Genomic DNA, 14,377 nt, shown 5'->3' with positions numbered 1-14,377 from the left:
TAGGTGAAGAGCAGTGTTTTGTCAAAAAGGTGTGTATGCTTTACACTTGCCGATTGTGGTTTGAGGCAGATGAGAGAAACGTTTGATGTCACGTCTGAGTTACTGAACTTTTTTTAACCTTCTGAAGAAAATCAACACCACACATTCTCTCAGAAAAGTGGTGAACTGAATTTTGAAACCACAGGGCACAAGGCCCAAAGAATGAAAATGGAGCTCCCAGCAAAAGTTCTGAACTGCAGAATACAAAGTTAATTGCTCCAGGCTTTTGCTTTACCTATAAAACAGTCTTACACTCAACCCTTGAGTTTTGCCACTTTTACCCTTCTGATTCTCTCCTCCCATCCTGCTGGGGGGTAGTAAGTGAGCAGCTGTGTGGGGCTGAGCTGTGGCTGGGGTTGGCCAAAACCAGTATGTTTAACAAAATAAAATAGTTCCAGGGGAAAGGCAAATACTTATGTAATTTATTGGATGTTCACACTCCCAAGACTTGGATCATGTAATCACGTCCTCCATCATCTACCTCAGAAACTTCAGTAACAGAAGGCCCAAACCAGTAAGCCAACAAGCATGTTTGCTCCAATGCCTGGAGCTGAAAATCATGACAAAATTACAGTAAAATGGAAAGAAAGCTTCAGTGCTATCAATAGGATTTGTTACATGAATTTGGAATTCAAGCCATGGTTAAGGAGTAGACATTTAGATGCCTAATCTTCTTTTTTAATGTAAGCATAACTCAGTGTTAAAATAGCAAAAGGCTCAGGCTCACTCATCTACAGGTTTCTCATCAACCAGACAGCAGATGCTGATTTAGAAATTAAACTATCACCTATGAGGCACCCTCAAATTGGACCCAAACCAACAACATACCCTGGGTCCATCTTCAGCCAAGTGCTGATCTAACTTTTTTCTTCTCAGCGCTACTGTGGAAATCCTCACAATTTCTTCCCCTCTTGAGAGCACACAGCTGCCTGCAAAGAAAGCTGAAGATCATGTTGGAAGTGTTGATACAGACATCTCAAACAAGAACTATAAAGAAATCTCCAAGTCTTTTTCTGTGGGTGTTCCCCCAGTTACATGGTGGGCACATCCATCATGCACAGGGCACTAAATAATAAAGTGAGAAACAAATTTAAAGTTTGGTCTAATTTACTTATGAAGTCTTCAAAAACCTCCACCTCAAATCAAAATCAACAATATACATAAACCTAATTAACAAAGCCTTTCTAAAAAAAGCCTGATGCTAACTTCCTTTTTTTTCCCCAAACTAGTACAGATAAGCTAACATTAGAAATAAACAGCCTAAAGTGTAATCTTAAGTATCTGTAGTATTTTACTGAGCATTTCTCTGAAGCAAATTTATTAAGGTCCTGAAAATCTGTAATCTCTAAGTACCAAGCAGTGAAAGAAACTCTTCTTTTTCTTTAATAAAAGCAAGACTTAAAAACAAGTCTTACAATAATAGCTCAAATGTTGATACGTAGGCATATATTACACACTGTAACCAGCACACCTAAGGAACAGAAAAGCAGATTTTTCTACAGAATCACTGTAAATTCAGGTCACGATTTATCTTCTCCTTTTCACGTTAGGATCATATCTGCAACAAAAAAAGAAAATTTGTCACAAATAAGTAAAACTTAACAACATTCAAAGTTAACCATGTGATGTAAATAGGTCTTTTATATAATCATAGCAAGGGATTGGTCAGTGTTCAGTCCTTTGCCTGACTAAACTTATATAACTACAGGTGCTACAATCTGACTGAAGGATGCAGAAGCTGGAACCTGTGCATTAGCTGGAGACAACATTCACTAACATTTTCACTGACTTCCCAGCTACTTAAAATCTTGAAATCTGATGCATGAACAAGCTTCTCCAAGCCTTTAACATCCCAACAGTACACTCCTCACTTGGAGACAAAAAAAAAAAGGGAGGAGAAGAAGGTAGGGGAAAGGGGTACTGTATATTCACAACAATGAACAACATTCGGCTACAGCTCATTTAGATAAAACCCTTCTGCTGCTTCCTACTGCCACACAGAGCAGTTCCTTGCCTTACCTTCCCCTTTACACAGCTTCTGATTGATTTTTGGTAATTTATATCTGCTTTCTGAATATACTAAATAGTTCCCTGACTTACAGCAATATGCTTATAGTTTGCCTCTGTTTGACACTGCTATCCCCCTTGGCCTTTGCTTTGTCTCCATTTGTGCTTCATCTCCCAAAATCCTGTGTCACTTCTTTGAAACTCTGTTGTGTTTTGTATTCATGCATGAATAACTTACAGACACAACTGAATGATCAGGCAGTTTTATTTCCACTAATTCTGTTCTCGCTCATTAAGAATTCTTTTGCTTGGACAGGAAGATATGACAACTTGTGAGCCAAACTACATCACCACATAACTAGAAAGGTATTAGAAGTCACTGCTGTTGCCGCTATGCAACTCAGACTTCTGGCAAAAATGTGTATCCTTTGAAAGAAATGTTTATTATTAACTTTTAATTAACAGCATAGGCTGTTAATGCAGTAAGATTTTCTAAGTGGCTCTTATACTATTGATATGTGGTATCATGTTTCTTTGACAATGATTTGGACAAAAACATCCTCCTTCACCACATAGATTTTTCTACCTAAATGCACAATTTTCAGTGTTAGTCAAACACATGGCAGGTGAGAAGCCAAACAGTGGTTGCTTGTTTCTTCACATAAAAACTAAGAAAATAATGAAACATTTGCTAAACAAAATGAGATCCCTATATGAAATTGCAAAGGATTTATTTGAATTTATTGCTATAGCATTGTAACACATCAGTTCTAACGTTTAAATAGGTCCTGGACACCAAATCCTATTTTGAGGGGTTGGAGGGGAAGGAGAGGGGGGAAAGATAACCAGATAGGAGAAGGGGATGATATGTGATGGAAACCTGCCATTGGACACCAACAGCTTCAACCCTGTCTGTGACTGTCTGTGGAGATGCTGACACTGACAGTCATGAACATCTTTTCATGTCATCTCCCCCACCTCACCTCCGGCTGTTTTCCATGTTAAATGAAGCCTGGATTAAGTCTTTCAGACAGAAAGAAATCAAGCAACATTATCAGAAAAAGGAAACTGTAGATTGTCTGTGACCTGAAATGTCAAAATGACTACAGAGATTCCACTACTGTGAGTGAATGCACAACAAAACAAAAGAACTTGCTGGAAGCAGGGAGTGAAGGATCCAAAGGGCTATCACTGAACATAAATCCATTTATCTCTACTCTTAGCAGACAGTACAACATGCCTTCCCTTCCTCCTCTACCTCAGTAGGTACCCAGCAGCAGCTGAGCTAGAAAGAAAAGCTGTACCCTCATCTTAACTTGGAATTACTGCGTGACTCTTTCTAATGGCATTGTCAAATGCAATTTTCATGGGAAATTGCAGCTGTAAACATTAGCATTATGCAAAGTAGTTTTACTCAGGATTAAGGACAAAATCAGAAGGAAGTTACAAACTGCTGAACATTAAATTGCATGTTTTGATATTTTTGACTATGGAAACTTCTGTAAGTACAACTATACTAAATAAATTGGAGTTGAGGTAAAAACTTTTCTAAACATGAATGAATGCAAATTATCTAAGTCTCGACTGCTGTGTTTTGAAAGGCTAAAATTAATCAAGATATTTTGGACCAGTTAACCTTCCAGCAAAACAATCAAGCTGCACCACGCTTTTATAAATGTCATCATAACTGACATATATTTAAGGGCTGTATTGCAGCTGTAAAAACTGGATAAAATGGCAAATTTTGCTTAGATTTTTTTTAATTAGAAATTACTTATACATCATTAAATTAGGATTACAATTGAAAGTAACTGGACAGGAAATCAACTAAATAGGATGATTCCCTCTTTCAAAAGAAAGATTAGTGAAAGTGCTAGACAACTGAAGTGGGGGTTATTGAAGAAAGCTGCTGAAACATATTGTATTTTAGAGGTAAATGTAATGAGTTAAGGCAAAAAGCAATGGCAAACAGCCAAGGTGAACCTGGATCTACCAAAGAAATCTGTCAAAACTCCTGTGACATAAGCACTGATTCAGACAGAATTAATGACTGTACTACACTGTCAGGAGCACAGAATGGTTGGTGTAAAAATGCCTCCGCTCCTCAGTCTGAAACCTGGAAAGCTGGTGTGGCACTTGAGGAGATTCCAACAAGTACCAAAAGGTGGGAGCTCCTTCATTGTGAATGGGTTTGGAAGCAGCTTAAGGTCTCAAAGATAAGGGACAAAGAGGGGCCACACTGAAGGATTTACTTAGGTTTTGGTTAATTTTTGTTTTAAATTCTGGGACTTATTACTTCAAAGATTAAAAAAAAAAAAAAAAAGGCAGTTCTGCCAATCACTTTTTCACAGAATTAGAATTCTGTTGCTTTAGCTCCCTCAAGTGACTTCAGCAAGGGGACAGACAAGTGCCATGGCCAGAATGAAAAAGTGTCAGACCCCCTCTCTTTTTCTTGGGAGTTCAGAGACTGACTTAACTGTAAGATCAAACCACTTCATTAGGCTCTAGCAACCACTAACGGCAGAAAGCCTGACCCCAGAACATCTCCTAGTCTTTGTGAATGCTCAAGCTTGCACATGAGATAGGAAAGAGCAACATTTTTGTTTGAGAATGTTCTTATTAAAAAACTGTAGAAAGATTGAATTAAATTGAAAGTTAAAGGTATTAAAAACCAAACCAAACCAACAAAAAAACAAAAACAAACAAACAAAATCAAGCTTGAGAGAAGCTGTGGTGTCATTTGGGGTATATTCCATACATGGAATTTTCAAAAGAATAGTCAAAGAAGTCTTTTACAAAATTGGAATTTGTCAAAAATGGTGGGACGCAAAAAATACACATTTCTGAAGTACAAACATAAAACTCTTACCTAAAGAGATCATCAGCAAGTGATTCTTCTCTTGCATGTCGGTTCTGTTCCTGAAAAAATAAGTTTATTCAATATTGGATGTTAAGGGTGAAGCTAATGAACAATCCATCCCTGCACTAACACAGTTTTTCCTGAAGAAATAAGTTTTCCCTAAGTATTAAATTAAGTGCACATTCACACTAGATAATATATTGCACTACGCAAGTTTGGATACTGCTACCAACTAATGAAATGGATTAGTTTGTGCAAGATACCAATTTTGCTCAGAAATACATTTTTTTTGTTTTAATTATCATTACAGAAATAGGGACATTTTAATCTGATTATTAGTGTGTAAAGGGAATTTTAATTTGTATTATTTATATCCAGGGATATTAAAAAAACCCATGAGATAATCAAAACCCCATGTAACAGGATCTTTATCAGGCTGTGGAAATAAAATACAGCTCATCGGCAAGTATTTGTAAAGATACTGTTGGACAATGAAAATGCTAGAGAATGGCTATGATAAAATATAATATTTTTTAGAACTTTAACATACAAAGGTGAAGATTTTTATAACAGAAAAAATGCTGAATTTATTCTGTCTATATCTGCTGCAGGTATTTTCTGTTCTGTTCTAGAGCAGAATGTAAATTTCACCATACAACAATTTGAACACAGGCTACCATATAGAAGTTCTTCCCAGTTCTCTGTCACATTTTTAGAAGTCACAAGTACCCACAATGCTTCTTCCCCTTATTAAAGAAAAGGATAATTTTCTTTTAGGTTATTGATTTTGTTTAAAACAGTTTTTCTGATTATATTAATGTTGTATGTAAAATGAATTCAAATAATCAAGACAAAAGATGAGCCTTACCATTGACCTCTGAATTCCAGTAACTTTCCTAATGTGTATGTTCCTGTGACTATGTGTGGACAGCTTATTGGCTGAGGTTTCATTTCAAAAATACATGAGTTAAGATTTTGTTTGCTCAACTTTGAGAACAAAGTCCTTACCTCCATTTCTTGCCTTAACCACTCTTCTAGCTCTGAATTCTTCTTAGCATGGTGAGCAATCAAATCTGATCCTCCAATAATGTATGGAAGTTGTCCTGCCCCTGGATAAGCTACCTGTCACACAATAAATTCTTAAAATACAAGGCAAGCACACTGCAAGGGTCTAACAAATTCTGAAAGTCTATTTAGATATCACAGAAGAAAGTTAGGTCAGTCTTCAAATAACATTTATCAGAGACCATATTTAAAAGTGGCTGAAGCGAAAAAAAGCATTTACAGAAAGCTATTAACTCCATCTTTTATCAAAGGAAACAAAAAACAAAAATATCTGCCAAGTTAGATATGCTAAATAAAGCTGATAGTATATTAAATGGAGTTTGAAAACAGTATAAACTGATTTTTACTGATAGATTGTATTTTATCATCAGAATACATAAGGATCTTTACAAAACAATGAAAAGAAAATACTAGCAGAAATTTAAAATGTTATCTAAAAATGAGAGCACATTCCCAGAAAGCAGGAAGTTGCATTATATGACTCACATTCTCTTCATTTTACTGAAATGCATTTCTAGTAATCTTATACCACATATATTTTTTAAAATTTTTAATACGAACTGAAGTGGTCTTGAAATTATCTTCAGGATCCAAGCAAGCTATCAACTTACCTTTGTTAGATAGCAGACTGAGTTCTATTTAGAAACCTACGATTTATTAGATAAGATGCAAGATTCTGAATCAGCATATGCTTTATATGTACGTCTTTGGAGAAGGCAAATTGCTAGGATTTGGAGGTACAACCGGAAGTTATGGTAGGCATCACTTAACTTATGCCAAGTAACAGCTTGGGATAGAGAATACAGGCATCTCAGTAATCTAGCATGAGATAAGCCTTTGTCAGCTGGCTACTTCTTTAGTCAATTAGCAAAATATTTCTTAACAGTAGAATATGGCATTTTAATTGTTTCTTTCTGTAGTTAGTATCAACTAAAAAAAAAAAAAATCTTTCACAACTGATTCCTACAATCTTGAGACAATACTTTTTAGTGTTTTTAAACAGTGCCATCTGGTGACCATCACAAACACACACTAACCTTTTTGAACATTTTGAAATTTTTCTTCCCCCCGTAGCTGCTATTTCCAATAAACTGACTGTTCTGTCTTGGATGGCTGACAACCAATGATCTAAACTCAGTCAACAGAAGTCTGCTAGGAAGATTGCTGGAGTCATCCTGAAGTTTGTTGTGGTTCTTAGGTGGGAAGAAAAAAGAAAGAGCAATTCAAGTGTACGGACAGACACACAGCATACCTAACAGCATAAACTTAGAGAAAGACATTATCATGAGCACAGCTGAGGTATAAATTAGGATTATAAAAGGGCGAGGGGAAGCAGCAGCTGTGCTAGAAACCAAGCAGATGGATGTACTTCTCAGCCTCCTTATGTACTACCAATATGGCTGAGAGGTCAGTATATTTGTCATATTTGCATCTGTTGAAAAGATGGGATCATTAAGAATAGCACTAATAATAATGAAGGCAGTGTACCTCATTTCACTAGCATCTTATTTCAAGATAAAGCCTCAAATAAACAAACAGACAAAAAAAAAACCAAACCAAACCAACAAAAAACCCCAAACCTCTATTTTTTTTAATTTAGCTGGTACCTAAGAATTACTTCTCCCTTCGCCTTGCCTCTTACCTAAACTAATTTCACCAAGTCTGCTTTCTCTAATGGAAACTCCAGCTAACTCCAAGGAAGACAAAGCTTAATATCTTCAGTTCTATTGTAGCCTACAGATTTACCATTTAGTCCAACTTTAGCGCTTTAAGCTGGACCTGATCTATGAAGCAACTTTTTTCTGAGAATGCTCATATGAGAGCAAGTTTGCATGCACACTTTGCTGCTGGGCCTTGACCTATGTGGATTAAAACAGAAGTCTGGGTGCAGGACAAGTTCACAAGTAATGTTAGACCAGCTTCACAGACAGCTCCAGCCCAGTACAGTTGGTTTATAGTAAAGTATACACTAAAAGTCCCTTAATCAGACCTGACCCTACACTATGGTGTAACTGCGCAGCATCCCCTCTTCTTGGTCTGTTTTCTGTATGTATGTGAAAAGGTTTTATCCTGTGCCTTGCTGACTGGCTACACCCTCCTTTATCTCTTCAGAATCTTTCCATTTCAGTTTCACTGAGTCTCATCTCCCTTCCATTACTTGCAGTTCTCCCATCCTTCCTTCACTCATCTCATGCATAACAAAGTTAGCACGCTATTTACTGTTAATCGGCGTATGTTACTGCTATTTTCTCAGCCCTTCATTTCTTCTATTCTAGTTGTGATCTCCTTAGGGCAGACAAGGAGATTACATTCTTTGTGGTCTTTAAGCAGTAACCTAACAAAAATATCAGTGCAAGTATTAACCGCATTGAAGGGTTAATACACTTACATTGGGTTTCTGTAGTATAAGTATCTTAAGTATCCACCCAAATGCCACTACAAAAGCATGTGGATGAACTACAGTTCTCTCTGTCTTTCACAGTCAGTAAGTTGGACTGTGCTATGCAAATTTACACATCATTATTTTAAGGAGTAAAATCTTCAGAACATCCTTTACTCTGAGAAGCATTATGAAAATGCATCAAAGTTTTACTTTTAAGAACACAGTATTTGTGGATCTTACTTTAAAGTTTGCTGTTCAAAAATACAATTAAATGGTTTCTTACCAAGACTGGTGTCTCTTGCTTGATCTCACTTTTCATTTCTGAAGATAAAACTGATTCAAGTTCCTCTTCTTTCTATTTGATTAAAAATTATTTAAAATGTAACACTGAAATTAAATGCAGATTTAATTATATTAAATTGTTTTCTGCTCTTTACAGTGAAATAAGCATTTTCAAATCAATATGAATATTTAGACAGAAAATAAACTGCACTGTACTTTTAAATTTATATGATTTCATGTACACTCTAAGAACTGTTGATCACCATTATTTTGTGACGTTTTTTTCTTATATCAGTAGCAAGTTTTGTCCATGTGTAGAATCTTCAAAGTCCTGCCAGGTTCTGGAAAATACTGTAAAAGCTTTTATATTTAAAAAATAGCATTTTCAGTTTCATATGTTAAGTGTACAGATTTGCCTTCCATAAATTATTTTCAGTGATTGAAAAAAATCAGATCAGCTTTATGCACCCTGTAGACTGAGTCTACAGTAATTACTTGCATTCTCTGTCTTGCCAGGTAGACAAGGTGCATCTACACTTTAAGAAAACAGGTAACATAAATATGCCTTTGGAGCTTTATAATGAAATCTCCTTCCTATTCCACTGAAAATATGTGAATAAAATAAGTAATTATGAAACTATTAGAAGACATATAAAATTCTTTATGCGCTCATCTGATAAAACAACAGTTTAGTTTTATTTGAGAATTTGTTTTCCTTCATGATCCTGACAGGACATTAGACTAACAAAACTTCCCAGGCTGTAAAAAAATTTGAAAGACTGTTTTAAACAGGCATTTTAGTCTCTCAGTACAGTTAGACCTGATAGAAAGTACCTCCTCTCCAATAGTATAAAGAAGCAAAGATTGTCTACAATTATAAGACTTACTTGTCTTTTAGAACATGCTTGTTACTAACACCAAAAAATAGCATCATAACCAAGTTCAAAATTCACACTTTCCAGAAGCAAAAACTCCAGTAACATATCAAGAGAAGAGTGTTAAGCTGCTCTGAGCTAAGGATGCACAGACATTACTAATTCTCATCTGATGCAAGGTATCTTGCAAATTCCAGTTAGTCATACATTCAAATTTTATTATTAAAGCATTTAAACAACACCTACACTGCATAAGAATTAACCTGACAGTAAGTTTTGATATACTTTTCTTTAAAAATAAACGAAAATTAAACCTGTTCCTTCTCTCTTATTTCCCTCTGCATTCTTACAAGTCTACGTTACTTGAGCTCTCAACATTGTTTTTCTCTACAAACCTGCATTTTGGTTGTTGGTTGTTTGGCTGTTTTTGTTTTTTTTTTTCAATGAAGTGGCTACTCCTGACTGAAAAATCCACTGTTTCCTTAATTTCTCTTAGAAAATAGCCTTATTCTCAAAAACAAAACCAGAGAAATAATCAAGAAAACTCATCACAAACTGTGGGGTTGGTTTTGCTTGTTTTAAGAGGACATTAGTGATTTGAATTGCCTTATTCAGGAATTTTAACAATCTTCCACGTGGCATCTAGAGATTCTGACTTGAAAGATGTTGGACACTACTGTGGTATTCAACAGGTCAACTACAGGTTTCTTTGGAAAATCCCTTACATAAAAATAATAAAATTGAGTATTTAGTAGAAATATCAACATCATAATTAATACAACAACATATGAGAAGTTTTTCTTGGACCAGGGATATATTCTGCTGTTCTACCTACAGTACTTCAAGCAAAAAGAGAGGAAAACTTTCAGAATACAAGTAGCTTTCAATTCACAAAGAAACAATGTCTTGAAGAATGAAAAAACATTCAGATAGGTGTCACGCTGCAGGGTTCACATGTAATAGATACATCGTATCATTAGTTTAGAGTGCTTTGAGAGGTTTAAGCAAACTTTACAAAGCCACTTTTGGTATGTAGGCAGCCTCACCCTTAAAGAACCTATCTGTATCCTTCCAAAACAGCTGTAAATCTCAAGATTACAGAATCGCACAGAATCACAGAATCGACTGGGTTGGAAAAGACCTCAGAGATCATCGAGTCCAACCCTTGGTCTAACTCTAGTCCGTTTATTAGATCATGGCACTAAGTGCCATGTCCAATCTCAGTTTAAAAACCTCCAGGGACGGCGAGTCCACCACCTCCCTGGGCAGGCCATTCCAATGCCTGACCACTCTCTCTGTAAAGAATTTCTTTCTAATATCCAGCCTAAATTTCCCCTGGCAGAGTTTAAGCCCATGCCCCCTTGTCCTATTGCTAACTGCCTGGGAGAAGAGACGAATCCCCACCTGGCTAAAACTTCCCTTCAGGTAGTTATAGAGAGTGATGAGGTCACCTCTAAGCCTCCTCTTCTCTAGACTAAACAACCCCAGCTCCCTCAGCCTCTCCCCATAGGTCTTATGCTCAAGTCCCTTCACCAGTCTTGTTGCTCTTCTCTGGACTCGTTCCAGCACTTCAATGTCTTTCCTGAACTGAGGGGCCCAGAACTGAACACAATACTCCAGGTGTGGCCTCACCAATGCAGAGTACAGGGGAAGGATCACTTCCCTTGTCCTGCTGACCACGCTATTTTTGATACAGGACAGGATACCATTGGCCTTCTTGGCCACCTGGGCACACTGATGGCTCATGTTGAGCTTCCTGTCAATTAGTACCCCCAGGTCCCTTTCTGTCTGACTGCTCTCCAGCCACTCTGCGCCCAGCCTGTAGCGCTGCAGGGGGTTGTTGTGACCAAAGTGCAGCACCCGGCACTTGGCCTTATTGAACTTCATCCCATTGGAATCAGCCCATTTTTCCAGTCTGTCCAGATCCCTCTGCAGAGCCCTCCTGCCTTCCAGCAGGTCGACACTCCCTCCCAACTTGGTGTCATCAGCAAATTTGCTGATGATGGTCTCAATCCCTTCATCTAAATCGTCAATAAAGATGTTAAATAGGACTGGACCCAACACCGACCCCTGGGGAACACCACTAGTGACTGGCCGCCAGCTAGATGCAGCCCCATTCACCAGCACTCTCTGGGCCCGGCCCTCCAGCCAGTTCTTAACCCAGTGTAGAGTACACTTGTCCAAGCCATGGGCTACCAGCTTTTGCAGGAGTATATTATGGGAGACAGTGTCAAAGGCCTTGCTGAAGTCCAGATAGACCACATCCACAGCTTTCCCCTCATCCACCAGGTGAGTTACCTGATCATAAAAGGAGATCAGGTTGGTCAGACAGGACCTGCCTCTCCTAAACCGATTAGGCACATGAGATTAGGCACATGAGATTAGGCACATGAGAAGAATTTAACTCACCAATATTTTATTCTCGTCTCTCTGCTTTACATTGACTTTCTGAATCGAGCTTCCTTGGGCTTCCAAGCATCTTTTTTTTTTAATATTTCCTTGAGCTTCCTGGTCTTGATCTGCCATTTGATCTTCCCAGTCTAGGTCTCTGCTTCCAAACACAATTTCTAGAGCCTCTGTATCTTCAGATAAATCATCTAACTCCTTTCTCTTCTTTGGTGCACGCTTTTCACTAGAAGTAATTTTCGTGTCTGTTTTATCACTTGCTAGTTTGCCACTTTCCCCTGTAAGCTTTCTACCTGTGTCTTCTAGCACAAAATCTGGGTTTGAGTCCAGGATTGTATTTCCCTTTTGATGCTGTTCTCCCTCCCTGTTCCACATGGATGAAGCTGTGGATTCAGTGCATTTAGAAACAGGCGATGACCGTTCCCCCAGTTTTGATTGTTTGGGTACAGATGTTTCTTCTCCTCCTTCAGCTCTTTCCCTTAGCCACAAAGTAATTACAAAAGAAAGAAATTACAAAAGCAATTTTTAATATGACTATCTGCAACATAACAGCTTCCTGGGGCTCTAGTGACTGCCTTGTAAAATTTGAAAAGTAAGTACCCTTGAGAAAAAGCTTGCTATTCTAGGAAGTTAATCTAAAATATACTTTTAATTCAAAACATACTTAAAGAGGTAAATCTCTTGAGTTTAAATTATTTTCCAGAAACACCATCAACATAAGGGATGTAATGTCAGTATCATTTCAACGTACCTCTTTCTAGCTACCTGGAAGTAATTTGTAATTGTGTTAGACTGGCGATGTGAAGCGCACTCACTGGGTTTACCGGCTTCTGAAATTTTGGATGGCGAGAGAGGATCACTTTTTTGACTAAACCCAGGTGTTCTATTCATTCTAGATACTGAAGCTCCTGCATTTACATTGCCACTTGTGTTGGGGTTTTTCTTCACAGTGGTGATATCCTGGAAAGCCATTTTGCATCTTCTGTCCATCTGGGGAGTATTTGCTATCTCCATACTATATTAGAGAGAAAAAATATTATGTGAACACACAAGAAGTTATCAAAGAGATACACTGTAGAATACCAGTTTTTTAAAAAGCTGTACCTGCACTTTGAACATAGCTACAAACAACATAGGTGTGGCTAAAAACAAACTGTAAAATCCGTTACGACAAATATATTTAATAACTGAAACAGCTTAAAAATTTTTAATAGTTAAGAAAGTCAAATCAGATATGCAGTATCTACATTTGTATCCGAAACAGTTCTAAGTCCTATGTGATGTTTTCCATTATCTGCCACTCAAAAGCAGAAATTATCTCACTGCAGAAAAGTGACAGCAAGAGCCATTTCAAATACTGCATCTTTGTCCATGGCAAAAATACATTTCCTCCGCCACAAAAGATTGGTTTATTTGCAAGTATTAGCTTAGAAACTCTTTCCATAAATACTTTACCATGTCTGCTCTTCTGTTTCTGTATCAGCTACATATACTGTGCTGTTATCTGCAGCAGTTGGCATAATGGTTTCATCCACAGCCAAACTCTGAGAAACGTCTCTCCGCAACAGAGCTGATGTGGGAGCACTTTTAGTGACAGCTGCAAGATCAACACAAGAGACTAATTAAAAGTTTAATATCAAATCTGTGTTTCCACGCATGTGTTATCACACATCTGTAACTGATCGGGTAAGATTTTTGTAACATGGTCTTAATGCAATTTTAATTAAAAAAAATTAAGCAAACAGTTCTAGAAGACCATATTCTGAGATTTAGTTTTACTTAAATATTCCACCAAACTAAGTCATGGATACATACATACAGGATACCCATCAACCAAAATAGTATTCAGAGCTCTGCCAGCACACGTATATCTTTCTCTCTTCAAAATACACTTTTGAATAAGTAATGTTCCTATACATAAAGACAAATTTATGAGGTTTTTGTTTGACTTTTAAAAAATTGTAGGATTTGCTACCTGCTACAAGACTACGTAGAACATAATAGAACCTCAAATCATACACATAACTCCGACAATTTTATAGAACCAAAATACAGACTAACGATTTTGAAAAAAGCATGACAAGAGTCTTACACAAGCAAAAACTCTTCCTGTTGCTCAAAGATTTTTAATACTAATGTATTAGCAAATTGAAGTTAAGTTTCAAGTTGCGACTTGAAATGTTCACCCCCAAACTATTACTTTAGCAAATGTGACAATCGTGTCTCATTCTTTTTACTTCTTACATCAAGATTATGCCTGATTTTGAGCTGGGCGGGGGGCAGTTGAATTTCCCTAAAGCAAACCCCTTTTTGCACAAAAAAAACCCACAAGACTTTAGAAATCAATTCCGTTCTTATTTTCTCAAACATTCGCCTTTTACCTCCTTATTACCCCAGTCTTTCCATAAAAGATAGAACGGCAAGGAATTTAAACTCCCACATACATATTAACTCAATGGT

General features: G+C 37.1%; 1 protein-coding gene across 1 annotated transcript in view; it reads right to left on the bottom strand.

Annotated features, from left to right (window-relative positions):
- Positions 1-439: 439 nt before the first annotated feature.
- The window catches only part of NBN (nibrin), a 24,795-nt gene continuing 10,857 nt past the window's right edge, over positions 440-14,377 (bottom strand). Inside the window, exons 9-16 of the mRNA XM_082046204.1 lie at positions 13,373-13,514; positions 12,669-12,932; positions 11,921-12,395; positions 8,638-8,709; positions 7,009-7,164; positions 5,915-6,028; positions 4,916-4,965; positions 440-1,597 (exon numbers count right to left, since the gene is read on the bottom strand). Of these exons, the coding sequence (XP_081902330.1) occupies positions 1,567-1,597; positions 4,916-4,965; positions 5,915-6,028; positions 7,009-7,164; positions 8,638-8,709; positions 11,921-12,395; positions 12,669-12,932; positions 13,373-13,514 (1,304 nt within the window). The 3' untranslated portion in view covers positions 440-1,566. The remainder of the gene's footprint in view (positions 1,598-4,915; positions 4,966-5,914; positions 6,029-7,008; positions 7,165-8,637; positions 8,710-11,920; positions 12,396-12,668; positions 12,933-13,372; positions 13,515-14,377) is intronic.

This window comes from Streptopelia decaocto (assembly GCF_964273445.1).
Source record: "Streptopelia decaocto genome assembly, chromosome: 2".
Classification (NCBI taxonomy): Eukaryota; Metazoa; Chordata; class Aves; order Columbiformes; family Columbidae; genus Streptopelia; species Streptopelia decaocto.
Note: the sequence above shows the minus strand (reverse complement) of the source record. Positions and strands in the feature narration are given on the sequence as shown.